General features: G+C 32.9%; 2 protein-coding genes and 1 pseudogene across 3 annotated transcripts; 2 read left to right on the top strand and 1 right to left on the bottom strand.

The window, feature by feature from the left end:
* Positions 1-801: 801 nt before the first annotated feature.
* LOC120218292 (CASP-like protein 5B3) lies at positions 802-3,681 on the top strand. Of its 2 annotated transcripts, none has more exons than XM_039215276.1 (3): positions 802-1,230; positions 3,006-3,138; positions 3,246-3,388. In XM_039215276.1, the coding sequence occupies exons 1-3, from the start codon at positions 1,061-1,063 to the stop codon at positions 3,360-3,362; spliced, it is 420 nt and encodes a 139-aa protein (XP_039071207.1). In that variant the 5' UTR covers positions 802-1,060; the 3' UTR covers positions 3,363-3,388. The 2 variants fall into 2 exon arrangements, with proteins under 2 accessions (XP_039071207.1, XP_039071206.1); XM_039215275.1 differs by having other exon boundaries at positions 813-1,230; positions 3,218-3,681.
* Positions 3,682-5,007: 1,326 nt separating this feature from the next.
* Positions 5,008-6,402, top strand: LOC120218291 (annotated as a pseudogene).
* A 2,897-nt stretch (positions 6,403-9,299) lies between these two features.
* On the bottom strand, positions 9,300-10,573 carry LOC120218290 (RING-H2 finger protein ATL1-like). Its single transcript, XM_039215273.1, has one exon. The coding sequence runs from the start codon at positions 10,366-10,368 to the stop codon at positions 9,394-9,396; it is 975 nt and encodes a 324-aa protein (XP_039071204.1). The 5' UTR covers positions 10,369-10,573; the 3' UTR covers positions 9,300-9,393.
* Positions 10,574-24,748: the final 14,175 nt, after the last annotated feature.

Genomic DNA, 24,748 nt, shown 5'->3' on the forward strand with positions numbered 1-24,748 from the left:
CTTTGTTCTTAAATTTTGTATCCATAGACAATATTAGCCCATGAACTTATCAAATTTTCTCAACTTAGTCCTTTTTTTTTTTGAAATCAGCTTATTTGATTAAAATGGATTTTCAACTTTGTTCTTAAATTTTGTATCCATAGACAATATTAGCCCATGAACTTATCAAATTTTCTCAACTTAGTCCTTTTTTTTTTGAAATCAGCTTATTTGATTAAAATGGACTTGCACCATACAACTTCAAGCATCGAAAGGAGCCTAGTTAAAAAATCTCTCCACACTTATATGGAGGAAAAAGAGTGCTCCAAACTCAATGCCCATAGAAAAATACATCTAACACCTGCAACTTATAAGACATAACAACTACCAGCAAGACTAAACACGATAAATGGATCACCTCATGCCAGCTTCCAAATCTCAATTTAGTCCTTGGAGTTGAAGTTTTGATCCTTTCGATAATATAACATGATACAATCTCAGAATATCATGTATTTAAAATAACTAAAATTTAAATTAGAGACTACGTTGAGAAAAAACTATCAAAGACTAATATAAAACAAAAAAAAAAATCAGACCATATTGAAAAAGTTAATAAGTTAAGGGACTAAATATTGCTTTATGCCTTTCGACTCATAATGCACACCTTATATCTCAAATTTAAGCAAAGTAGGACCAAAATGTTCGCTTTAAACTTTTAGCCACTAAACAATGAATTTAGTTCAGGCCTGGTTAGGTAGTTGATTGAAACTGTTGAAATCTTCAATTGAAAATGGAAAGTGACAAATATTTTTGGCTGGTATTACCATTATTGTCAACAATTCCGTTCCTTTTTAAAAATTATTTTCTTGGTCCTGCCGTGCCGAATTATTTTTCAATTTTTTAAACTCAATTTTCTTCTTCCGCTTGTTTATGTCGTCGTTTTCCTATTGCCTTTTCTCTGGGTTTCTGCAAATCCTTAATTCTGGGAATTTTTATCATCTAATCTGACGATTTCAGTCTCTGGGTCTTCCTTATTTCTCTTGAAAAAGGTTTCTTTTAACGAGCTATGGGGATTTAGTGAATGATTTTCATTGGTTTTGGAGATAATTTTTTTTTAAAAATGAGGGAATTTCCTGGAACTCCAGGGACGTTGACAAGCCTGTTTTTGAGGATTATACAGTGTGTTCTAGCAGCTGGATCAATTGCTTCCATGGTTACAGCTCCAAGCTTCTTCATTATCACTGCTTTCTGGTATTTTTCCCCCTTTAGCTATTTTATTCTTCTTCCTGAATTTGTTTTCTGAGGCTATGCTTCTTTGCTTTAATTTTGTATATTGTGGTTTGGAAAAAGTTAAATACAAGATCGTTGTTTGGCTTGAGAATGCTGCAGAGATTTCTTTAGTTTAGCAAACTTTAGCTAGGCAGATAAATCTATCAACATTAACATTTGTTTAGATTCTGTGATAATAAGGATAAATGACACCATAAAGTCATTACATTTTAAGTTGCGTATCGATTTGAACATTAAATTTTAAAATGTTTCAATTTTAGAATTGACTTTACTGTAAGTTTCAATTAGAACACCCAACTGTTAACTATTAATAATCGGATGACATGATAATTTAGTATTGATGTGGAGGCTGACATTTGTTGACGTGAAAGTTAATTATTTCTTTTAATTCAGCTCCTCACCTTCTTCATCAAAATTAGAGTTTTCACTTATTTTTTATCGCCGACGGAAACTGTCATTGTCCAACTTTTTTGCGATTATCTTTAATATTGATGAACTCGTCTCATCATCTTCTACCATTTTATCGATTAAAATTTTTCCCAAAATCTTTTAAAATTCATGAAATTTAAAAAAAAAAATCCAACATTTTTGGCGTTTTACTGCTTTCTAATGCTTGAAGGGTTTATTCAAAATTTCGAATTGTGAGAAACATTATTTCAAGAATAAGAATAACATACTTAAAAAATTAGTCTCATCAGAATGCAGTCAGAGGAATCGAAGCATTTAAAACTTTAAATGGATATTCGTCTATTTTAAGCGAGTTTTGTAAAAAAAATAATTTGATAAAAAGAAATAGGGTGAAACGCGAATGTTTGCTATCGATTTGTAGGGAAATGAGGAAGAAAACGCAAAATAAAGTTCAGTACTAAAGTTGAAGAGTTTTAAAGTTCAATGGTAAAATCAACATATAATACTTAAAAAATTAGTTCATCAGAATGCAGTCAGAGGAATCGAAGCATTTAAAACTTTAAATGGATATTCGTCTATTTTAAGCGAGTTTTGTAAAAAAAATAATTTGATAAAAAGAAATAGGGTGAAACGCGAATGTTTGCTATCGATTTGTAGGGAAATGAGGAAGAAAACGCAAAATAAAGTTCAGTACTAAAGTTGAAGAGTTTTAAAGTTCAATGGTAAAATCAACATATATTTAAAGTTTAGTGACTAATTGTGTAATTTACCCTAATAATAAATTAAGATCCAATTACCGAATGATCATAAAGCATTTCAAAATATGCTTATTTATATCATCTGTGAGATTGAAAGTATCTGATTTCTTGCTGTTTATGGTAACAGTGAGTTGAGTCTATATTTTTTTTCTATGTTTTGCTATATAAATTTGGAGTATCATATTCTGTTATATATGTCCAAATATACGTTTAGTACAGGTGTCAAACATGTATATTTTGAGAAAAAAATGAAGAGTTCGAATTAGCTAGCGGATGCTTAGATTGTTTATGTAAGTATCGAATACGAGTTCTGTAAGTTTTGTTCGAGTTACTAATCCTTGTAATCAAAGATCTCGATTTTTGCTGCATATTCGAAGAACTTGAATGTCTGAGTAATCCATTCCTATACTCATTTGTTTGTAGAGTAGTTAACAATTTGTTATTTGGACTTGAATGTTAGTTTCGAATATAACGATTTCGATATTTTGATGATTGGACATGTTTTTGTGAATGCCTAAACCTTTGGGAAATCTGAAGCTTTGGTTTTTAATACAACCTTTGATTGTGCAGCTACCTTATTGCTTCAATGGGATTGCAAGTTGTGTGGAGCTTAGCACTTGCGGTATTAGATGGAACCGCGTTGGTGAAAAAGAAGGTCCTCCATAATCCGGTTTTAGTCTGCCTTTTTGTAGTCGGAGATTGGGTCAGCCCCTTTCAAACCTTTGAGCCCTCTCGGTTTTGTTATTCCAAACCGGAACTCACCGTTGTTGAATTTCACGCAGGTGACGGCTTTGTTGTCTTTGGCTGCAGCATCTTCCTCGGCAGGCATTGCCGTATTGTACTTCAATGACTTGGGAAACTGTGGATTTGGAGAAGAATGCCGAAAATACCAGTTGTCAGTTGCCATGGCGTTCTTTGCTTGGGTAGCAATTTCGATATCATCCTTAATCATGCTATGGCTACTCGCAGCCGGTTAAACCGGTCATCGTACAGGCTCTCTCGGTGTTCTTCCACCTTCCATCTTAGAAAATTTGATTGGTACATGCCATCCATAGAAAAGGAGAAAGAAGAAAGTGAATACTGTGACTACACTCAGCAGCATTGTTTTATTTCCTTATAGGTATAATTTTTTGCTTCTGGTTTGGTAAATAAAAACACCAAATTTGTGAATTTGGAAAGTAAATAGATATGGGAAGTTCCTCCTTCACAAGCAAGCAAGTTGTATTACCCGAACAACTAATCATTTCGAATTCAAGGTCTTATTCGATCAATTCATGTTGTCAAAAACAGAACATCTCGGTTTGTAAAATTAATGATATGATCGATTGAACCGATGAGATAAAAGTTTCATCTGCATATACGTACTTCCTTATAATGATAATAAGCCATCAATTTATCAACTGTGTGTGATCTTTTGACGTGCAAAAGGACATGCAATTGCTGTTTCAGACATATTCTGCAACCTTCAATGGTTTGGGCATCCTTGGATTTGTAGCCGGAGATGGAAATATGGCACAAAACAAAACATGGTGACAATCCAACCTAAGTTGTTGCCGTGTCAACCTACTAAGAATATATGCAATTTTAGACTCACTATAGCAATGTATGAAAGGAAAGGGGAATGAGTAGAGAGAGGCTTGTCAACAATAAAATTGATTTAGATATTGAAAATAATAATAATATTTTTTTTAAAAAAGGTGTATCGTTAGTTTCATGCCTTTTTCTGCAATTTGTATCTTATACACAATAAACATAATCTAATTTAGATAAGTTTTCGTGATTATAAGATCATATAACACCATTATCTGGGATCACTCAACTTACTTAACAAGCTCTAGGTTTGGTTTCTGTTTGATTTCATGGAAAATTCCTACTTGAAATTTCGATGTTGATCATAGTTGGAATCATCAACCAGATTGATCAGGTGTTTACTATTCTTAGAATACGTTACACGTATCACGATTATTGTTCTCTCTCTTCTTAATCGATATGTCTGATAATTACTACATTTTTACTATTCTTATAAGCAGTATGCAACCTTCTTTAGAGTATAAAACGTAATATTTTTTATCATTTAATTTCGTGACACTCTCATCACAGAATTTGCGTAACAACTCGAACCTGAATACATAGGATTCGTTTGATTTTTCATGTCTACACAAATTGAAGCAGAGATATTGACAACAAATTCATAAGGTAGCATAATTGAATCAAAGAATCAAGCATCACTTGACTGAAACATGAAGAAAATTGACAACAGAATCGCTCCGGAACCATTAATTTTTATTTTTTTATTTTTCTTGTTTCCAGTTTCTGTAATTTTATCACCCTCTCCTGGTTATTCGAACCAAAGAATTTCATGGAGAATGAGGAAATTATTCTCCCTTTTTTGAGACATTTCCTCGGGGAATCAACAGAATTTCAGATGGAATTTCTAATCGAGAACATGATACTTACTGACAACCACATGCAACAGTAATGGAGACTAAAAGAACAATGCCATCACTTTTTCTATGTGTACTTATAATCGGTTTTGCTCTCCCAGTTTGTGAATAAGTCGAAATCGAGAAAAGTAGTGAAACAAGAAATGGGGAAGTTATGGCGGCAAAATCCGGTTCGTACTCCGACATTTACCGAAGGTTCAAGCCTCATATCCTCATGGTGCTTAGCCAGTTTGGCTACACTTTCCTTTACATCTTCACGGATGCCTGCTTTAATCATGGTATGAACCCTCATGTCCACGTTACGTACCGACATATCGTCGCCGGCATCGTCATGTTCCCTTTCGCCTATTTTCTCGAAAGGTCGGTTGATATTTCGCAAATCTGCTATGGAACTGTTCGGAATATTCGAGTTCTATGCTGACATGTTTTTTCTGTTTCTTTTCTTTGGTGCAGAAAAAAGAGGCCAATGCTTACTTTTGCCCTTTTTCTAGAGATATTTGTTCTCTCCATCCTGGGGTACGTAATTCTCCAACTCTTTATTTTTCTTGAAGTATTTATATCCGACACTCGTGTTTGATTAGGCTTTTGTTTGTTCGATTCCAACAGGGTGAGGTTGACCCTCAACATGTATTTCGTTAGCTTGAGGTACACTTCACCAACTTTCCTTGCAGCCCTGGTGAACACCATAGCTTCTTTGACATTCATAATTGCAGTTCTATTCCGGTTAGCGACCAAAATTTAGTCGATAAATTAGCAAAGCTTCAATGATTATAATCATCATCAGCTCATCATCCAGGATTCGACTTTGATGCAGATTGGAGGTCGTTAATCTCGGAGTCCACGAAGAATAGCCAAAGTTGTCGGAACCTTTGTCTCGTTGATCGGTGTAACGACGATGACATTGTACAAAGGCCCTGCAATAAAATCCCTGGGGCCAACTCTGGTCCATATCCAAGGCAAATACCCCATTCATGAGAATTGGTTGAAGGGTTCGATCCTTATTGTTTGCAGCTGCTTAACTTGGTCTATATTGTACATCATGCAGGTAAAAATAACTTCTAAAATTGCAGATCATAAATGGATAAAATATACTTATGATGTCTAAAATTTTGAAGGCATTTACACTGAAACGATATCCGGCACTGCTGTCGTTAACGACGTGTATGAGCCTTGTCGGAGCAGCACAATCGGCGGTTTTCACCGTCATTGTGAATCATGAACCGGCTGCTTGGAAAATTGGATTCAATATCCATTTCTGGGCTACTATATATGCTGTAAGAAGGGTATTAATCAACAGTAATCAGTTTTTTCCGATGTAAATTTTGTAAACACGAATCATCCGTGACAGGGAGTGGTTTGCTCCGGTTTAATAAACTACATTCAACTGTGGTTCACCGAGGAGAAAGGGCCAGTGTTCGTGACCATGTTCAATCCCCTTTCGACACTACTCGTGGCACTTCTCGGGTACTTCGTCCTCGGCGAAAAGCTTTATATCGGCAGGTAATGTTGTATGCAACATCCCATTTCAGCATTTACATGTTTGCTTCGACTCGTAAGACTTTCGAATTGAAGCAGATACTGAAGAGTCCACTTGTTTGTTATTCTCCTATGCCATGAAGGCCAGCATATATAATTTGATTACAAGAAAAATCCCAGATATTATAAAAATGGAAGAATATGATGACCTTAGATAGTTTTAAATACATGATCTGTAAATTAATGTTCTAAATTCCAGCCTGCTTCATCCAGCTCAACTTCAGCTCACCTGCACTTTTGGTAATTTAAAATATGAGAATCTCCTTTAAATTTTAATTCAGCCTCTGATTATTCTATTCAGATAGGAAAATTCCAGGCTTCCAAGTTCAGCATTGTGAAGAAAAAGCTACCACTAATGTCAGGTTTCATAGAACCATTTCTACAAACTGCTGATTGCAGCTGTCCACTAACCAATGGTTGAATTTCAGAATATGAAAATCAATCTTCTAAGAGAATGTTTGCATATCAGCCAAGCAAAATAAATGGCAGGGACTGGGACAACCATAGCTATATACACAAGGACTACGCAGGATTTTATATTTGAAGACGATGCATGGGGAAGAACTTATAAAATTTTAGGAGTAAAAACATATTATCAATAAAAATACAAAAAAAAATATGTTTGATCCACCCTCCCTTGATCCATCCTGACTATACATTAATATATAAATATATAGAAACCTAAATGATGAAGATTCAAAATGACCCAAAGATATCCTTTCATGCAAACATATACATAGCGTCTGTTTTTTTCTACAGAGTTAATAAATCTTGTTCCAGTTGCAGAAAAAAAAATATGCATATTTTTGTATTTGGCTTAAAACACATATCACCCCTTGAACTTGGCAACTTTGGTCAAGTTTTTCCCATAACGTTTACTTTTTATTTCATTTTAGTATCTCGTCGTAAAAAACTTAATGAAATTGCTACACATGGCATTCTTATGGGCAAATTATATCATTCATCACTTAATTATCTTCTCACTCCTATTTTGGTTACTAAAGTTTAAATTTTTTGAATTTAACTACTCAACTTTCAAATTGCTCATGTTTTAATCACTCTAATTTATCTTATTAATAATTTTTGTAATATGATAATTTTTATTATCATTTTATTAATATATTATTAGAATAAAAAAATAAAATTGAAAGTTAGAGTGATTAAATTAGGAGTAATTTGAAAGTTATGTAATTAAATTAAAAAATTAAACTTTAGTGATCAAAATAATAGTGAGAAGATAGTTGAGTGATAAATGATATAATTTACCCATAAAAAAGTGTCATGTTGTAACATGTCCTCTAAGTTTTTAACGACGAGGTACCAAAACGAAATAAAAAGTAAACGTTAGGTATGGTTTTGAAATAAATGAAAGTTCAAGTACTAGAATGAAATAAAATTAATAGTTTAAATACTAAATATGTAATTTACCAATTTGTTTTTGTAATTTTTTTTACTGAAATGAGCTTTTATGATGTGATCATTAGAGATATTAATGGGTCAAATCAGATTTTTAACCCATTTGAACTCTATTCGAGTATAATATTTATCTACCTCTCGATCAGTTAATCTGACTCAGGTTTAGGGAAATTTTACCTGACTAGAAATTCAATCCTATTTTCTGGGGAAAAAACCACATCGGTCTGACCCGATCCGACGCGTGCGCTCAAACAAACACACACACAATCGACCTAACCCAATCCGACACGCGCGCAAACAAAAACACACACATACAATCGGCCTGATCTAATCCGACACGCACACATGCAAACAAACACACACACACACACATATATATATATATATATATATATATGACTTTTTTTATTAGATAAAATAAGGATCTAAGTGAAAAAATACAAAGAGATTATATTGTAATAATTATCTTTAAATATATAAATGTCAACTATTATTTTAATTGAGGTCAACTATTCAACTATTATTTTTTAAGTGAAGTAAGATATTTTTCACCCTAAAAATGAGTTTGACATATAAAAAAACTAATCCTATGGAATTGAATTGAAATCTCTCTCGGATTGAGATCAACATTTGATCCTATATATATCATTTGGTATTAGTTGTTGAATGCTAAATTTGTGGTTTTTACAGGCTGGAAAATTTAATGTAGTTGGAGAAGGAATAGGACCATTACCAACCAAAAACCAAACCCTAATATTATTTTCTCTATTGAAAAGAAGACTTCTCTTTCCCACCTAAGTCAATGACATGGGCCCTCTCTCCTCTTTTTTTTTTTTGAAGTCTGTCTCTTATCTCAAAGCAAATATGAGACGGATCATGTATCCAATCAACCAAAAATATATATTTATTAACAAAAGCAGAAGGCAAATTGTTAATCACTGTCTAATTATGTTGATTAACGTGATGATAAATGAACATAGAAATGTAATTAATGAGTTGTTTTTTAATAATTAAATATTCTTTGGGATTCCAAAAGATAGAATTGGTTTTTTAGGCAATGAAATATGATGTCCATAATCATGGGTGTGATTCATTTGAGCACACACTGGACCTGCCCCTAATAAAATTATTTAATTTTTTAAGCATAATGATAGAATTAGTCTTCAATGTTTGGATATATTTATCCCAACGATCGCTTTAATCTCTCTCTATATTTTTTAAGTATTTTAATATCAATTTTTTTAATTTTTAATTAAAATTATACTTGTTTGATGAAAATTGTTAGATAACAAACGAAATATGTACTTTGAGTGAAATAGCACATGTTAGGTAATGTGACATATGTCATGTTAGCAATTAAACGCACGTGGAAATATCAAGTCAATAACATACATTAACCGTTAGTCAATCAACGATTTTCATCTAACAGTGATTGTTTTGACAAAAAATTAAAACATTGGGACTAAAATACTAAAAAGTGAATAGGGGCTAAAATGACTATTTAGAGAAGCATTGGGACTAATTTTGTAATTATGCCAATGTTTGAACCCTAAGGTTAATTTTTATGGCTCCAAATATACAGGTAAAACTGCATTTTTTGACCCTCTGCCATGACCAAAAGAGAAGAAAGATCTTCTCACAACTCTGCTGCTGAAACCTTCAATGGGGCTAACCTCATCGACTTGCCTGTTCTGTCTCATGGCTTCTTGAACTGCTAAATACAGCTGTCGATCAGCAGATGAATCCATTGAAATTGACCTCCTAATTGGCTGAATCGCTGCAAACTCTTTGTTCTTGTCTCTTGTGTCAATCCATTCATCCCCCATGCTTGTCCCTTTGTGTAGTTTTCTTCCTTGTTTCTTCATTGGTGGACTTACTGAAGCACTAGACCTGGTGGACAACTCATCAATGGAACTATGGCCTAATTCAATTACTACATAATCTTCATCACCATTAATGGTAGATCTTGGATCTTGTTGAGTTGAGCTCGGCCCACCATTGATGGTGTTGCTTGAAATACTCTCCCTGCACAGTGGACAATTTGCATTGCTTTGGAGCCAGACATCGATGCAATCAATGTGGAAAACATGGCTGCAATTAGGTATTCTTCTCAGCTTCTCGTCTTCTTTGAACTCATTCAAACAAACAGCGCATTCACAAGAGCTTCCTTTTTCACCATTGTTCTTGAATTGGAATATTGGGATTGATCTTATGACAGATTCGTCGAGTCCTCCATGTTCGACTGCCGGAGAGTAAGACGTTAAAGTGTCTTCAGGTTGTCTTCGAGACAGCGAAAATCGCCTCAGGAGATCGATACGGTGCCAGTTGAGGCAGCATTTGATGACGAAGATGTAGTAGCTGACTAACAAGAAACCAGTGGCTAAAATGCCGATGACGGCGATTGCTATAATGGGGAAACTCGTGCCAGATGAACGTGAATGGGAGCCCAAGATTGAGTTCCCCGGTGTTGTGATCGGCGAAAGTGCTTGTTGCGAGACTCGGATTGTGTTGGCGTAGCTTTTACTTACAAGATCCATGAAAACAAAACAAACAAACAATGGCGACAAAAAGATTTGGTTGGATCTTGACAAGAATCAAAAAATGCAAAGTTATGTAATGAAAAAACCTTGTATTGTTTCAGAAATTGATGAACTGATACATTTGTGGAAAGTCTGGAAAAAAGCAGAGAAAATTTGGGGAGAAAGAGGAGAAGAGAGAACACCCAGGTGGACTAAACGAGGGAGATTGTTAATGAAAAGGCTATAATATATATTTTATTGAGTTAAGTGAAAAAAATGAAAATATTTTATTTATACCTAATTTGGTGAGTTTTCTTTCAGGATTTCACCAGAAATTTGGCTGCTGCAATAAATAAATAAAATCTCCATTATTGTGATTTTTATATTAAAAAGTTTTATATTAGTGTAAATTATTTTTATATTAAGAAGCCATTAAAGATAAAATTTTTAAATTTATTTTTAGTCGTAGTTGGAAACCATCACTTTATAGTGTATTTTACGACCACCCTAGATACTAATGAACTCTTCTTATCATTATCTATCACTTTGTCAATTTTGATTTTATCAAAACCTCTTTAAAATTAACGAAATTAAATTTAAAAATCCACTATTTTAGGGGTTTAGGGGTTTGGGAGCTTTCTTGAATTTGAAGAATTTTGGCGTGTTTGTTTGAAAAACTAAATAGTGAGACACATTATTTTAAGGAAATGAATAACATATCTCATAACTATTCTTATCGGATAACCATTAAAGGAGATCAAAGTATTAACACGTCGGACCATTAATTGATTTTTCATCAATTTTGAGCGAGTTTCATGAAAAAAAATATGAGAAAAAAATAAGTGAAATACGAATATTTTAGTACCGTTCATGCAAATAGAAAACGTTGATAGGCAACGATTGATCGCCAGCAACAACCTTTGAAGTTTAGTGGCTAAAATTGAAACATTTTAGAGTTTGCTGACAAAACTGATACACAACTAAAAATATTTATATAATCCTCCAAAACTACGTCATTTTGGGGATCAATACAACTACACTAAAACAGCGTCGTTTTTAGCCATGTTGTCACATTGACAAAACTGTTGTCCATGTCATCATATTGGTCTCGAGTTAATAGTCCAACACTATAATTGAAGATATGATCTAAAGTTCAGTGATACAAGCGTATTAATTTAAAATTCGACAATATATATGAGGTACTCTTTCTCTCATTCCTTTATTTATTAATATACCTTATACTATGTCGATAGATATGAAGGAGGGTTTAATTAGACCACCATTTTATTAAATAAATGTATAGAAAATGGGAGTAAATCAAATGGAGTGGCTCACAAAATAAACGACTGGGGCTGCATATAAACGTAGGAATTAAGTTTTAGTGTGTGTGGGACCAGTTATATTTGGAGTTTAGCTTTGATGATTTGAAGTTTAAACTGTTAAGTGGAAATCAATAAAATCTAAGATCTTATCTGTAAGAGATACATCACTTTATTTTCTCATAATGGGAGGTTGATTATGGTCAAGGGGTGATTAACTTCTTTTCATTTGATTCCTTGTATTTTATTTTTACTTTTACCAATAATTATATATATATATATATACCATTAATTGTAGATAAATAGTAGATGCACCTTTTCAATATGAAACTACCTAAAAGTGCTAATAATAATTTCAACGTTAGGTTATGCATCATAGATAGTTTGATCAACTATAAAAACCAGAATCTACCTTCTGGAATGTTTATCAATTCAAAACGTAAAGTACAAGCACTTAAAGGGTGAGTGCTGAGAGAGGTGAATCCAGTGGGATTCGATAGGGTTGATTAAGTTGGATCCGGGTTTAGATTTAGATATGAATTTTAGCTGGCTTAGATCATTTATAGTAGGTTTTGGATTTGGTTCATTTTCAAGTTTAAAAATAAATCTTAAATTAGATTAAAATTGTTGTCTATAAAAATGAGATAGACAGAAGTTCGACGTAACACAATCTTATTGATCAGAATTTTTTTTAATAATTTAAGATAAAACAATAACAATAGAACATCAAAAAGAAATAACTAATATAATTTATTTGATACAAATTATAGTTTAGAGGATATAATTTAAGAGAAAATGAATGTTTAAAAAATGTTTTTCTTTGTTATTTATGTTGAAAAATAAACAAGTGGCCAAGCCACTTTCGGTGGCAGCCACCAATTTTGTCAAAAAGGGTTGGCTATTTGTTGAAAATCAATAATGGTAAAATTTCAATTTTAGTCATTGTAATTTAGGGTATTTACAAATTAGTCCTTAAGCTTCAATTATAAATACTCTAGCTCATTTAGCTTCAAAATCATCCCAAAGCATTCTAGCTTTCTTCCAATACTAGAGAGAATTTAGAGAGTTTCTTGAGAGTTGTTTTCTCCTTTTTATCGAGAGAGAATTATCATTATTTTCTCCTTGGTAGATCGAGAGAGGTTGTAATTCCTATTTTCTCATAGTGAAATTCTTCTACCGTTGTCCGTGGTTTTTACCCTATTTTATTTAGGGGTTTTCCACGTAAATTTTGTGTCTCTTTTTATCTTCATTTTTATTTTGTCAAATTATCAGTTGCGATTTTGCTCTATCCGATAACCGTCTTCCGCAACAATTGGTATCAGAGCTAGAGTAGAGTGTGTAATATCTACTTATTGTCTTTGTGGTTGCCACCAAAAGGTGGATCCTCCAACATAAGAAAATAAGAAGTTATTACCCATTCTTTGAAGGTTCCAAAGAACTTTTCACGATAGTGAAATAGTGGGAGCTATCCGTAAAAGAAGCTATGGCAACGAAATTTGATATTGAAAAATTCAATGGGAGAAATTTCTCATTGTGGAAATTTAAGATGAAGGCCATCCTAAGGAAAGACGGGTGTCTAGCGGCTATCAAAGAAAGGCCGGTGGATTTCGCAGATGACATCAAATGGAACGAGATGGACGGGAATGCTATGACAAACTTTTATCTAGCATTAGCAGATGCAATATTGTCAAGCATCGAGGAGAAGAAGACAGCTAAGGAGATATGGGATCATCTTACCAAATTGTACGAGGCCACATCGCTGCACAATAAAATTTTCCTTAAGAGGAAATTGTACACTCTCCGTATGCCAGAATCTACTTCAGTGACAGAGCACTTAAATACACTGAACACCTTATTTTCTCAGCTTACATCCTTAAGCTGTAAAATAGGAGAACAAGAACGTGCTGAACTTCTACTTCAAAGTCTACTGGATTCGTACGATCAACTCATCATCAACTTAACAAACAGTAATGTCACCAGTCTAGTCTTCGATGACGTTGTAGCTGCTGTTCTACAAGAAGAAAATCGGCGCAAGAACAAGGAAGACAGACAAGTAAATCTGCAACAAGCTGAAGCGTTGACAACGATGAGAGGGAGATCAACAGAACATGGCCAAAGCAACAGTCATAAACATGGTAGATCGAAGTCGAGGAGCAAGAAGAATTTAAAGTGCTACCACTGTGGAAAGAAGGGTCACTTGAAGAAGGATTGTTGGAGTCTAAATAAAAACTCCAATCCACAAGGCAATACCGCAAACACTTCAGATGATGGAGATGATCTATGCTGTGAAGCGTCAACCACCGTGGAAGGCAGAAAAAGATTTGCAGATATATGGCTCATTGATTCGGGAGCGACATATCACATGACCTCAAGAAGAGAATGGTTCCATCATTATGAACCTGTCTCAGGAGAATCTATGTATAGTTGCAATGATCATGCCTTAGAGATCGTTGGTGTGGGAACCATCAAATTTAAGATGTATGATGGAACAATTAAAGTTGTTCGAGATGTGCGGCACGTGAAAGGTCTAAAGAAAAATTTATTATCCTACGGATTGTTGGATAATAATTCTAGCAAGATTGAAACACGGAAAGGAATCATGAAGGTGTTTCGTGGAGCGCTTGTGGTGCTGAAAGGTGAAAAGATAGCTGCAAACTTGTACATGCTGAAGGGAGAGACATTGCTAGAAGCAGAAGCCTCTGTTGCCTCATGTAGTTCAGATTCTGCAATGCTATGGCATAAGAAACTTGGACACATGTCAGAACAAGGAATGAAAGTCCTTGTGGAGAAAAAGCTACTTCCAGGCTTAACAAAGGTATCACTTCCTTTGTGTGAGCATTGCATAACAAGTAAGCAGCACCGGTTGAAATTCAACACATCAAATTCTAGAGGCAAAAGTGTTCTAGAATTGGTTCACTCTGACGTATGGCAAGAACCAGTAACGTCCCTAGGTGGAGCAAAATACTTTGTCTCATTTATTGATGACTACTCCAGGAGATGTTGGGTGCACCCCATTAAGAAGAAGTCAGACGTGTTTTCAACTTTCAAAAACTTCAAAGCGCGGGTGGAACTTGATTCTGGAAATAAGATCAAGTGTTTCAGAACAGATAATGGAGGAGAATACACAAGCGAAGAATTTTATGATTTTTTCAGGAAAGAAGGCATCAAAAGACAGTTCACAATGGCGAACACTCCTCAACAAAATGGAGTGGTAGAGCGGATGAACAGAACCTTGTTAGAAAGAACAAGAGCAATGTTGAGGGACACAGGCCTAGAAAAATCATTCTGGGCAGAAGCAGTCAATACCGCCTGTTATTTGGTGAATCGAGCTCCATCAACTGCAATAGAGCTGAAGACACCAATGGAGATATGGACTGGCAAACCAGTTGATTATTCAAACCTCCATGTATTTGGAAGTATTGTGTACGTGATGTACAACGCCCAAGAAATTTCGAAGCTGGATCCAAAATCCAGAAAATGCAAATTCTTGGGGTATGCTGATGGAGTAAAGGGGTATCGCTTGTGGGATCCCACTGCCCGCAAAGTGATCATTAGCAGGGATGTTATCTTTGTAGAAGATAAGCTACAAAGAAAAGAAGACAATGACAGCGCTGAAAAGTCAGAGACTACACAGATACATGTAGAAAGGAGTTTGAACAAGGAGATTCTTCTGAAGCAGAACCAGCACATGATGAACAAGAACCAGAGAGTTTTGAAGCTCCAACAACTCGTCAATCAGATCGTGTGAGAAGACGTCCCAATTGGCACTCAGATTATGTTATAGAAGGAAATGTTGCATACTGTCTTTTAACAGAGGACGGTGAGCCATCAACATATCAGGAGGTAATAAACAGCTCAGATGCTTCACTATGGATGATGGCGATGCAAGAAGAAATCGAAGCCCTTCATAAAAATAATACATGGGACCTTGTGCCACTACCACAAGGAAGGAAGCCAATTGGTAACAAATGGGTTTTCAAAATCAAGCGAAATGGTGACGATCAAGTAGAGAGGTATCGTGCAAGACTGGTGGTCAAAGGATATGCTCAGAAAGAAGGTATTGATTTCAATGAAATTTTTTCTCCTGTGGTTCGACTAACAACAGTTCGAGTAGTCTTGGCAATGTGTGCTACATTGAATTTACATTTGGAACAGATAGATGTTAAAACAGCTTTTCTTCATGGAAATCTTGAAGAAGAGATTTATATGCTCCAACCTGAAGGTTTTGAAGAAGACGAAAAGAAGAACTTGGTTTGCAGGTTGAACAAATCTCTGTACGGTCTAAAGCAAGCGCCAAGGTGTTGGTATAAGAGATTTGATTCCTTCATTATGTGCCTTGGATACAACAGACTTAATGCATACCCTTGTGCTTATTTCAAGAGGTCTGGTGATAACGATTTTGTTATATTGTTGTTGTATGTGGATGACATATTGGTTGCAGGACCCAAAAAAGATCATATTGAAGAATTGAAGGCACAACTGGCTAGGGAATTTGAAATGAAGGACTTGGGATCAGCAAACAAGATTCTAGGGATGCAAATTCACCGAGACAGAAGTAATAGGAAGATTTGGCTTTCATAAAAGAATTACTTGAAGAAAATCTTGTCACGATTTAGCATGCAAGATTGTAAGCCAATTTCTACCCCTCTTCCTATTAACTTCAAATTATCCTCCAGTATGAGTCCTAGCAGTGAAAAAGAGAGGGTGGAGATGTCTCGAGTACCGTATGCATCAGCAGTGGGAAGTTTAATGTTCGCTATGATATGCACAAGACCAGACATTGCACAAGCAATGGGAGTGGTTAGTCGGTACATGGCGAATCCAGGCAAAGAGCATTGGAATACAGTAAAGAGGATCCTGAGATACATCAAAGAGACCTCAAATGTTGCATTATGTTACAGAGGATCAAACTTACTAATCAATGGTATGTAGATTCTGACTATGCAGGGGATTTGGATAAAAGAAAATCTACAACAGGATATGTGTTCAAAGTTGCTGATGGAGCTGTAAGCTGTGTTTCTAAGTTGCAGTCAGTTGTGGCTACATCCACAACAGAAGCAGAATATGTAGCAGCTACACAAGCCAGTAAAGAAGCAATTTGGTTGAAGATGTTATTGGAAGAGCTTGGGCACAATCAAGAGTATGTCTCTCTGTTTTGTGACAGTCAAAGCGCCTTGCATCTAGCAAGGAATCCAGCATTTTATTCAAGGACAAAACACATACGAGTTCAGTACCATTTCATTTGTGAAAAGGTGGAAGAAGGGACAGTAGATATACAGAAGATCCATACCAAAGACAACATAGCAGATTTCATGACAAAGGCGATCAACGCTGATAAATTTACTTGGTGTTGATCCTCTTGTAGCCTGTCAGAGACATAAGCAACATGATGGTACAAGGTAGAAAGAATTGTGTGAAGATATGATTGTTCCAATCAAATCTTCAAGTGGGAGATTGTTGAAAAAATAAACAAGTGGCCAAGCCACTTTCGGTGGCAGCCATCAATTTTGTCAAAAAGGGTTGGCTATTTGTTGAAAATCAACAATGGTAAAATCTCAATTTTAGTCATTGTAAATTTAGGGTATTTACAAATTAGTCCTTAAGCTTCAACTATAAATACCCTAGCTCATTTAGCTTCAAAACCATCCCAAAGCATTCTAGCTTTCTTCCAATACTAGAGAGAATTTAGAGAGTTTCTTGAAAGTTGTTTTCTCCTTTTTATCGAGAGAGAATTATCATTGTTTTCTTCTTGGTAGATCGAGAGAGGTTGTAATTCCTATTTTCTCATAGTGAAATTCTTCTACCGTTGCCTGTGGTTTTTATCCTATTTTATTTAGGGGTTTTCCACGTAAATTTTGTGTCTCTTTTTATCTTCATTTTTATTTTGTCAAATTATCAGTTGCGATTTTGCTCTATCCGATAGCCGTCTTCCGCAACAATTTACAAGTGTGGTCCTTGATCTTCATCAACCCCAAAAACATATTTTTCACAAAAATTCAAATTTGTAAAACAATGATTCAAACCCAATGCAAGTCCAAATTCGACAAAGCTTATACGAAGTCAACCCCTTTCTTAGGTAAGAAAAAAGAGTCTATTCTTTTTCTTTTTGAAAGTGGACATTTCTAGTTTTTTAGTCAAAGGTTGTGTGCTCTTTTAGCAAAGAAATTTCTTCTATTACAACAAAATTTCTAATCCGTCGTGCCTTTTTTTTATTATTATGATTGTCATAGAATTTATTCTTATTCGATAGAGGATTTAAAAATATTTTTAAGAATAAATACATATATATTAAACATTTTATATGAAATGAATAAAAATAAAATCTTAAAATAAACATAATTAATTAATTAATTAATCGAAAGAAATTTAAATTTATTCTATATTATGTACAGAGTGGATCCGCCGCTAAATTCTATGAAAGGAATACAAGATTATAGAACCTACTTCAATTTGCTTAAGAAAAAGATTTTTTTTGCCTCATTAATTGCCAAATGAATAAGGCAGATGAAGGGTGGGTTTGAATAGAATTTGATTCAAGTTTTATTTTATTTATTTTTATAATAATATTTTGGATAAAATTATTAAGGATAAAGTAATAACATGGTTCTCTAACTATATGACAATATTGCTTTATTGAGTCTTCCAATTATTAAAAGTTATAAAATGATCCTCTGATTATAGGGTGTTGTTTTATTGAGTCTATTAATTATTAAAAGTTACAAATGATCACATAACTATTCTTATGTTACAAATTCGTCATTTCTCGTTAAAAATTGGCAGCAGTCTAAGTTTGACATTAACTTGTTGACTAAAATATGCTAAAATCTGATCTTAGAATCTCAAATGACTATCATATCTCACTCAGTATGTTAACGACCAACTCAAATGGCCGTTAATTTTTTTATCGAAAAAGAATAAGTTTGAAACATATAAATAGTATGATGACCATTTTATAACTTTTAATAGTCAATGAATTCAACAAAGCAACATCATATAGCCAGAGAACCATTTTGTAACTTTTAATAGTCAGTGACTCAACAAAGCAGTATCCTATAGCCGGTGAACCATTTGTGTGCTTTACCCGATTATTAATTACTACAGCCATGGTTTAATGTCATTCAGATTTTAAATCTCCAGTCTTGAGACCTTCACTTAATAAAAATTCAGTTTAATTTATATCTTATTTTAACGGTAAAGTTGAAGTCTTGAAAATTCTTAAATATATTAGATTTAAGTTTCATTAATTATATGCATTTGTGATTTTTTTTTTCTTTTACAATTAAGGTAATTTTATATCGGTTGTACGGTCTATGAAGATTAATTTTTTAGGATTTATGTCAAATAATAACTTCTTTTAATAATGTCATCTTCTAAATTTGAATCTAAATTCTTTCTCAAAGAATATAATGTGTCTTATTATTATACTCTTGAAGACTTGAAGAAAGTTTAAAGGTAAATTTTGCTTGCTATTACTTTAGCTCGTGGCAGGAAGTTTGTGGAATGCTTTTCGCCATCTGTTAGAGTTAAGCTCAGCTTTGTCTTGTTTTTGGATCTTAGTTTATGGCTAGGCGCAGGTTCTGTGTTGCATTCGTATATATTCAATAGCTGTATTTTGTTCCTTGTAATTTACCATCTCAAGACACACTCTTTTTCTTCCATTTAGGATTAGGGAGGTTTTTTAATGAGGTCCTTGAGGTGGTGTATTTTGTATATAATTTCAATACAGAGTACTTATCTTTCAAAACAAAAAAATTAATCATCGGTTATGTGTTATTAATTGTTTATTTAAATATTAATCATAAACTCATAATAATTAATTAAAGTGGCTTGTGAATAAAAAAAACCTTCCTCGCCAATGTATCAAATAATAATTATTTTAATAGAATTGTAAATATAATTATAAATACAATAGCAACCATTTTTTATAGAACTTATAATTTGAACCAAAGATTCATGGTAAGAACCTACATGCTAGGACTTTAAACATTCAAATTTATAGAAATTCTAAACATACTTTACACAGAGCAGGTCGCAGCCTTGGCCCCTTTAAAATAGAACAGTATTTATTAGTCCCTTAAGAATTTGTCAAATTATAAATTACTCCTATGATGAAATTGCACTTTGATGTAAAAAAAATTATGATTCCATTTTGTTCTCTTCTGAAACATATTTTTTCTTTAGTTTCAAGTGGATTTGATGAAAGAAATGTTTTTAAAGGCAAAGAAGAGATTGGATATACACATGAGTTTGAAATGTTAAGATGAATTAAGTCGGGTTATCTATTGATCCTACATGGGAACAGAGTGATATTGAAATTGTTTCCGATGAGATTGAGGCGACGAAAATGACGACGATTAAAAAACGGAGTGGAAATTATTAATTCAAAATTATTTTTAAAAAATAAATATATGAGTCTAATTGAATTGATCATAGATGACCAACAAATGATATTACTGGCAAACGACTCATAGTGAAGAAAACATTTCATAAAATATTATAAATGTCCCTGTTTAAATTTATATTTAATGCAGCAGATATTTGGTATTACCAATAATAATAGATATTCTAACTTTAGTGTTTTTATATATAATATTCATATATAAATAAAAATAATATTTATTTCAATTAATATTTGATGCGACTATCACTTAAATAAAATGTTAGAATTAAATGTTGAAACTTAAATCTCAAATATTTGGGCTGTGGGAGTATTGGGATTTAAGTTATTGCACGGGCCTGTTTACCAAACTTGGTTCACGGTTGTGGCAGTAGGTATGACGTGAGGTAATATGTGAATTCTCTAGATTTATTTTAATTTTAATTTGTTATGTGTAAGTTTTGTCAGTTTTAAAAATGTATTTTTTATGGAATTAATAATTTTTCAAAAAAAAACACTAATTTAATTTCATAATTCATGAAAAATATTAAAATTTCATAATTCATAATTCATAATTCACTCACATTTTTTTATTCTATTTTTTTCTTTTAATCTTCTATCATCGGTCGTCGCTTATCATCGTCATCAACTACCACTGGCCATCATCATCTACCATTATTAGACCCTAACCGTTCTAATATACCCCTCTTTTGGCCTTTTAAATGTGAATAATATGTCCATTTCAACGAAAATATGTTGAATTCTACGAGTTTAACCTAAAATCTTTTGATTTTTTTTTTCTTTTTTATCTCTCCAAATCAACCAATATGTCATGTCGATTTTAAATTATGTTGCTCCACTTCCCAAGATACTTCAATTTACTTGTAGAATTGTAATGTAATGAAAAAGATTTAATGTGACTAAAAGAAAAAAAATAGACAATTATAAATCATTAAATTAGAGAAACCTAAATATTTGTATCCTATCAAGCATTTAAACTTAAAATTTCCTCAAAAATTGAATCCATGTTACCTCCAAAAAAAAAGCCAATCTTTTTAGTAAAAGAAATATGAGAGTGATTGATGTTTGTTTATTGGTGATGACTATCGATTCCAACGGTGAACTTAAGTATCTTGGGATGTAAAGCAACGTAATTTGAAATCGAGGTGAGAGATAAAAAAAGAAGCTGGATGATATTAGGTTAGATTTGTGGAATTTAATGTCTTTCCGGAGAAATAGACATCATATTCGTATTCATGAGGCTAAAAATGTATGAAATAAGAATTTTTGGAGTCTAACGATTATCGACAATGATGATGAGTGACAACCAACGATTGAGACTTTGGTTAGATTTTAGGGTTGAAAGAGTTTTTAGGACACTCGGTTCTCTTTTTTTAGGAATCTATTCTGCTGCTCGTATGGAATGTTGGCGGTTGTTTATTTTTTAGCGTTCAGGTTCGGATTGTTGGTGTGTAGTTTATTCGTGATGGGGTCTAAAGCATACTGTCGTGGAAACTCTGCATCGAGTTCTGTAATTTTGCAGGCTGTCTTCTTTGTAACTGGTTTGATAAGGTGTTTTTTGCATACATTTCACTGTTTGTCTGTTTCATTGTGATGGGTGATAAGCATAGGTATTACGGGGATTTTTTCTCTCTCTCGTCTAGCTGTTGTGATATAAATACTGTTTAATGGAGTTTTATGGGGATATGCTTTACTTTGTGTGTCTCCTTGGAGTTCACTGTTTCGTGTTGATCTATTCTAGGCGTTGTGTATATGCAGCTTTTTGTTTTGAGATGGTTGCTGCAATTGTTTGGCTAGCATAGAGTTCACCGTTTTGTTTCGATAGGTGCCTGGCTGCCTTCTGTGATGGGTGGCTGTTTTAATTAGTGGACACATTCTGAGTGGTGCGTATATCAGTATGGAATATTGCAGTCGTTCCCAGTGTCTGCTCCTGTGTTGGTGGAATGTAGTGTCTGTTGTATTTTGTTTTGTTTGGTACTACATCTTCTGGGGAGCTGGGTATGCCTTTGCCTGCTGCTATTGTAGTTGAGTGTTTCAGGGTCTGTTGATGTTTTCTAAGGAAGGGTATGTGATGTTGTTTTTCCTTGGTTTTGGGTGGATTGTATTTTCAACGTATTGTGTAGTGTTTGAGTTTAACAGTTGTGGTATGTATTCTATGATACGAACATGGACACTCTTTTTCCTCCACTTAGGTTTAGGGAGGTTTTTTAATGAGATTCATGTTTGTGTCCGATTTTGTATTTGACCCGATTCTTAAATACAAAATCAACATCTTTCAAAAAAAAATTAATATTTTATCTAAAGTTTAAGGGTCGAATTAAAAACTAACCATTTTTAACATATCATTTGATTAAAATAATAAAAGTTATTTGTTCAATGATCAAATATCAAATCGATAGTATCAATGACTAAAATATAAATTTTTAAAATTTAATGATCAAAATAAGACAAAGTAAAAATGACATAAGTGATAGTTCACCCTATATATAATTTTGATAAGGCATAATGTTAAAATTAGTCCCCAATATTTGTTCGAATGATCATTTTATCTTTATTTTTTGAAGCATTTTATTGTCAAAATAATTCATATTAGATGAAAATCGTTAGTAAACTAACAATCAACGTATGTTACTGACGTGATATTTTCACATATATTAAATTACTAACATGGTATATGTATCATGTCATTTAAGATGACATGGTATATGTCACATTATCTAAAATAATGTCATGACATATATCACGTCACTTATAATGATGATATGGCATGTGACATGTCAATAAACTAAATACATATGAAAACATTAACTATGAATCAATTAATGATTTTTATTCACAATAATGGTTTTAACTAAAAACGAAACCATCAAAACTATAAAATATATGAATGATCATTCAAATAAACATGGATATTTGTAACTTTAACATGAAATAAAATTCCGGAAAAAATTAACACTAAAAAGGGTGTGTGATTTTGTTTTTGTATCGCCTGTCTGGCGGCTTGAAATTTGACACTGGAGATGAATTGGGACAACGAAAAGTGGGACCTAATGGCTAATAATTATTACAAGATAAATGTTGGAAAATCAACAATTCAGACCACGTACCATGAATCTGTTGGCATCACTGCTTGCCTAACCACTCAGTCAATTTAATTAAAAAATATACTATATAATTTGTTTTTCTCTATGCCTTTACCAAGCAGCTCTCGTTATTATTATTAAATTGGGTGACGAATCATTTTAAATGTTTAAGTTGATAATGTTATTTAATTGGTATATTTAAATTCTGATACGTCTCTCACATTAAACCCCAATTTAAAATTCATATATGCTACACGTTAAAAGAAAAAAAAATCATATATGCTAAAACTTGTTAAACAATTTTAATAATTAAATAAATTATTATTCTTGTTAAATATATTATGTCTGAATAATTACGTTGATAGAATATATGAAAATTTTATTGTCAAATAACTAAGAAAAGTCGTTAATATTGCATTTAAATTTGGATGAAAACGTTAAACTTGTGTTCTTCTCAGAAAGAGAAACATAGTTTTATATCTATAACCAAAAACGGTCCACCCTTTCCTAGAAGTTGCATATGAAATTGTTGAATTAAATCAAAGATACCTTCGGGACTTCAACAGAAGAGTCATTTCATTTTCAAACAAACAGAGTATTCTCATTTTATCAAGACTTTTCAACATTATCCCACCTCTTTTAAATTTTTGTGACTTGGGAAATACTTTTATAAAATAAAATTTTAGAGGCCATGTATGTAGTCTTGTCGTTTTAGAGAGAAAAATTGAAATAGGAATAATGATTTTTTATAAAAAAAAATTATTTATTCATTTATCGAATAGTTCGGAACGAATTTTATAAAGGTTCATTAAGGGATAACATTTTCAATTTAGTTTTCTTTGTTCATGACATCAAAATTTAAACCCTTTATTTTATTTAAAGGAACTAAATCTTCATGCCGTTAAATCTAGGGTGAGTAAAACTTGACTTAACTTGAGAACTCGATTTTTTTCAATTTTGAGTTATTTGAGTTGAGTTTCAAGTTATCGACTCGATTTTCATTTTGAGTTGAAATTTGAAATTTTTGAGTCACTTGAAAAACTAAAAATTTGGCTGAGTGATTGACAGTTTTGCGATTTGATCCTTGATTTTTTATTCCTTCAATTTAAGTTCATTTTTTATCAAATTTGAACCACATACTCTTAAATCATAGTAGAATATCTACGTGCTTTCAATTCCTCTTTTTGATAACAATTTTTTTATCTTTTCAATTTAATCTCTAGATTTTGCATGATTTCTTATTTCTTCAATTCATCACTCATTTTAAATTCCATTTTGACCAAATTTTAAACATATGCTCCCTACCACTGTAGAATACCCATGTAACTTTGGTTCCTACTTTTTAGTACTAAAATGTACTTTTTTTTCATTTAATACCTTATTTTTTCATTTTACTCAATTTGATCTTTTGGCTACAATATTTTGCAAATTCTTTCTTCTTAACAATTCCTTGACTCCTTTGTACTTTCATCAATCTTTTATGATTTTACCCTTAGAATACTTTCTTTAAAATAAAATACAATAAATATATTTTATAATTCTAGATTGTATTTGATTTATTAAATAACATTATAATGTGAAAAAGAATATGAAGAAAT

The sequence above is a fragment of the Hibiscus syriacus genome, unplaced genomic scaffold (assembly GCF_006381635.1).
Source record: "Hibiscus syriacus cultivar Baekdansim isolate YM2019G1 unplaced genomic scaffold, ASM638163v2 tig00110195_pilon, whole genome shotgun sequence".
In the NCBI taxonomy this organism is placed as follows: Eukaryota; Viridiplantae; Streptophyta; class Magnoliopsida; order Malvales; family Malvaceae; genus Hibiscus; species Hibiscus syriacus.

Coding starts and splice junctions, on each gene's coding strand:
- LOC120218292 (XM_039215275.1), top strand. CDS start 1,061: ATGATTTTCATTGGTTTTGGAGATAATTTTTTTTTAAAAATGAGGGAA. Junction 1,231..3,005: donor TTCATTATCACTGCTTTCTG/GTATTTTTCCCC, acceptor TTGATTGTGCAG/CTACCTTATTGCTTCAATGG. Junction 3,139..3,217: donor TTTTTGTAGTCGGAGATTGG/GTCAGCCCCTTT, acceptor AATTTCACGCAG/GTGACGGCTTTGTTGTCTTT.
- LOC120218290 (XM_039215273.1), bottom strand. CDS start 10,368: ATGGATCTTGTAAGTAAAAGCTACGCCAACACAATCCGAGTCTCGCAA.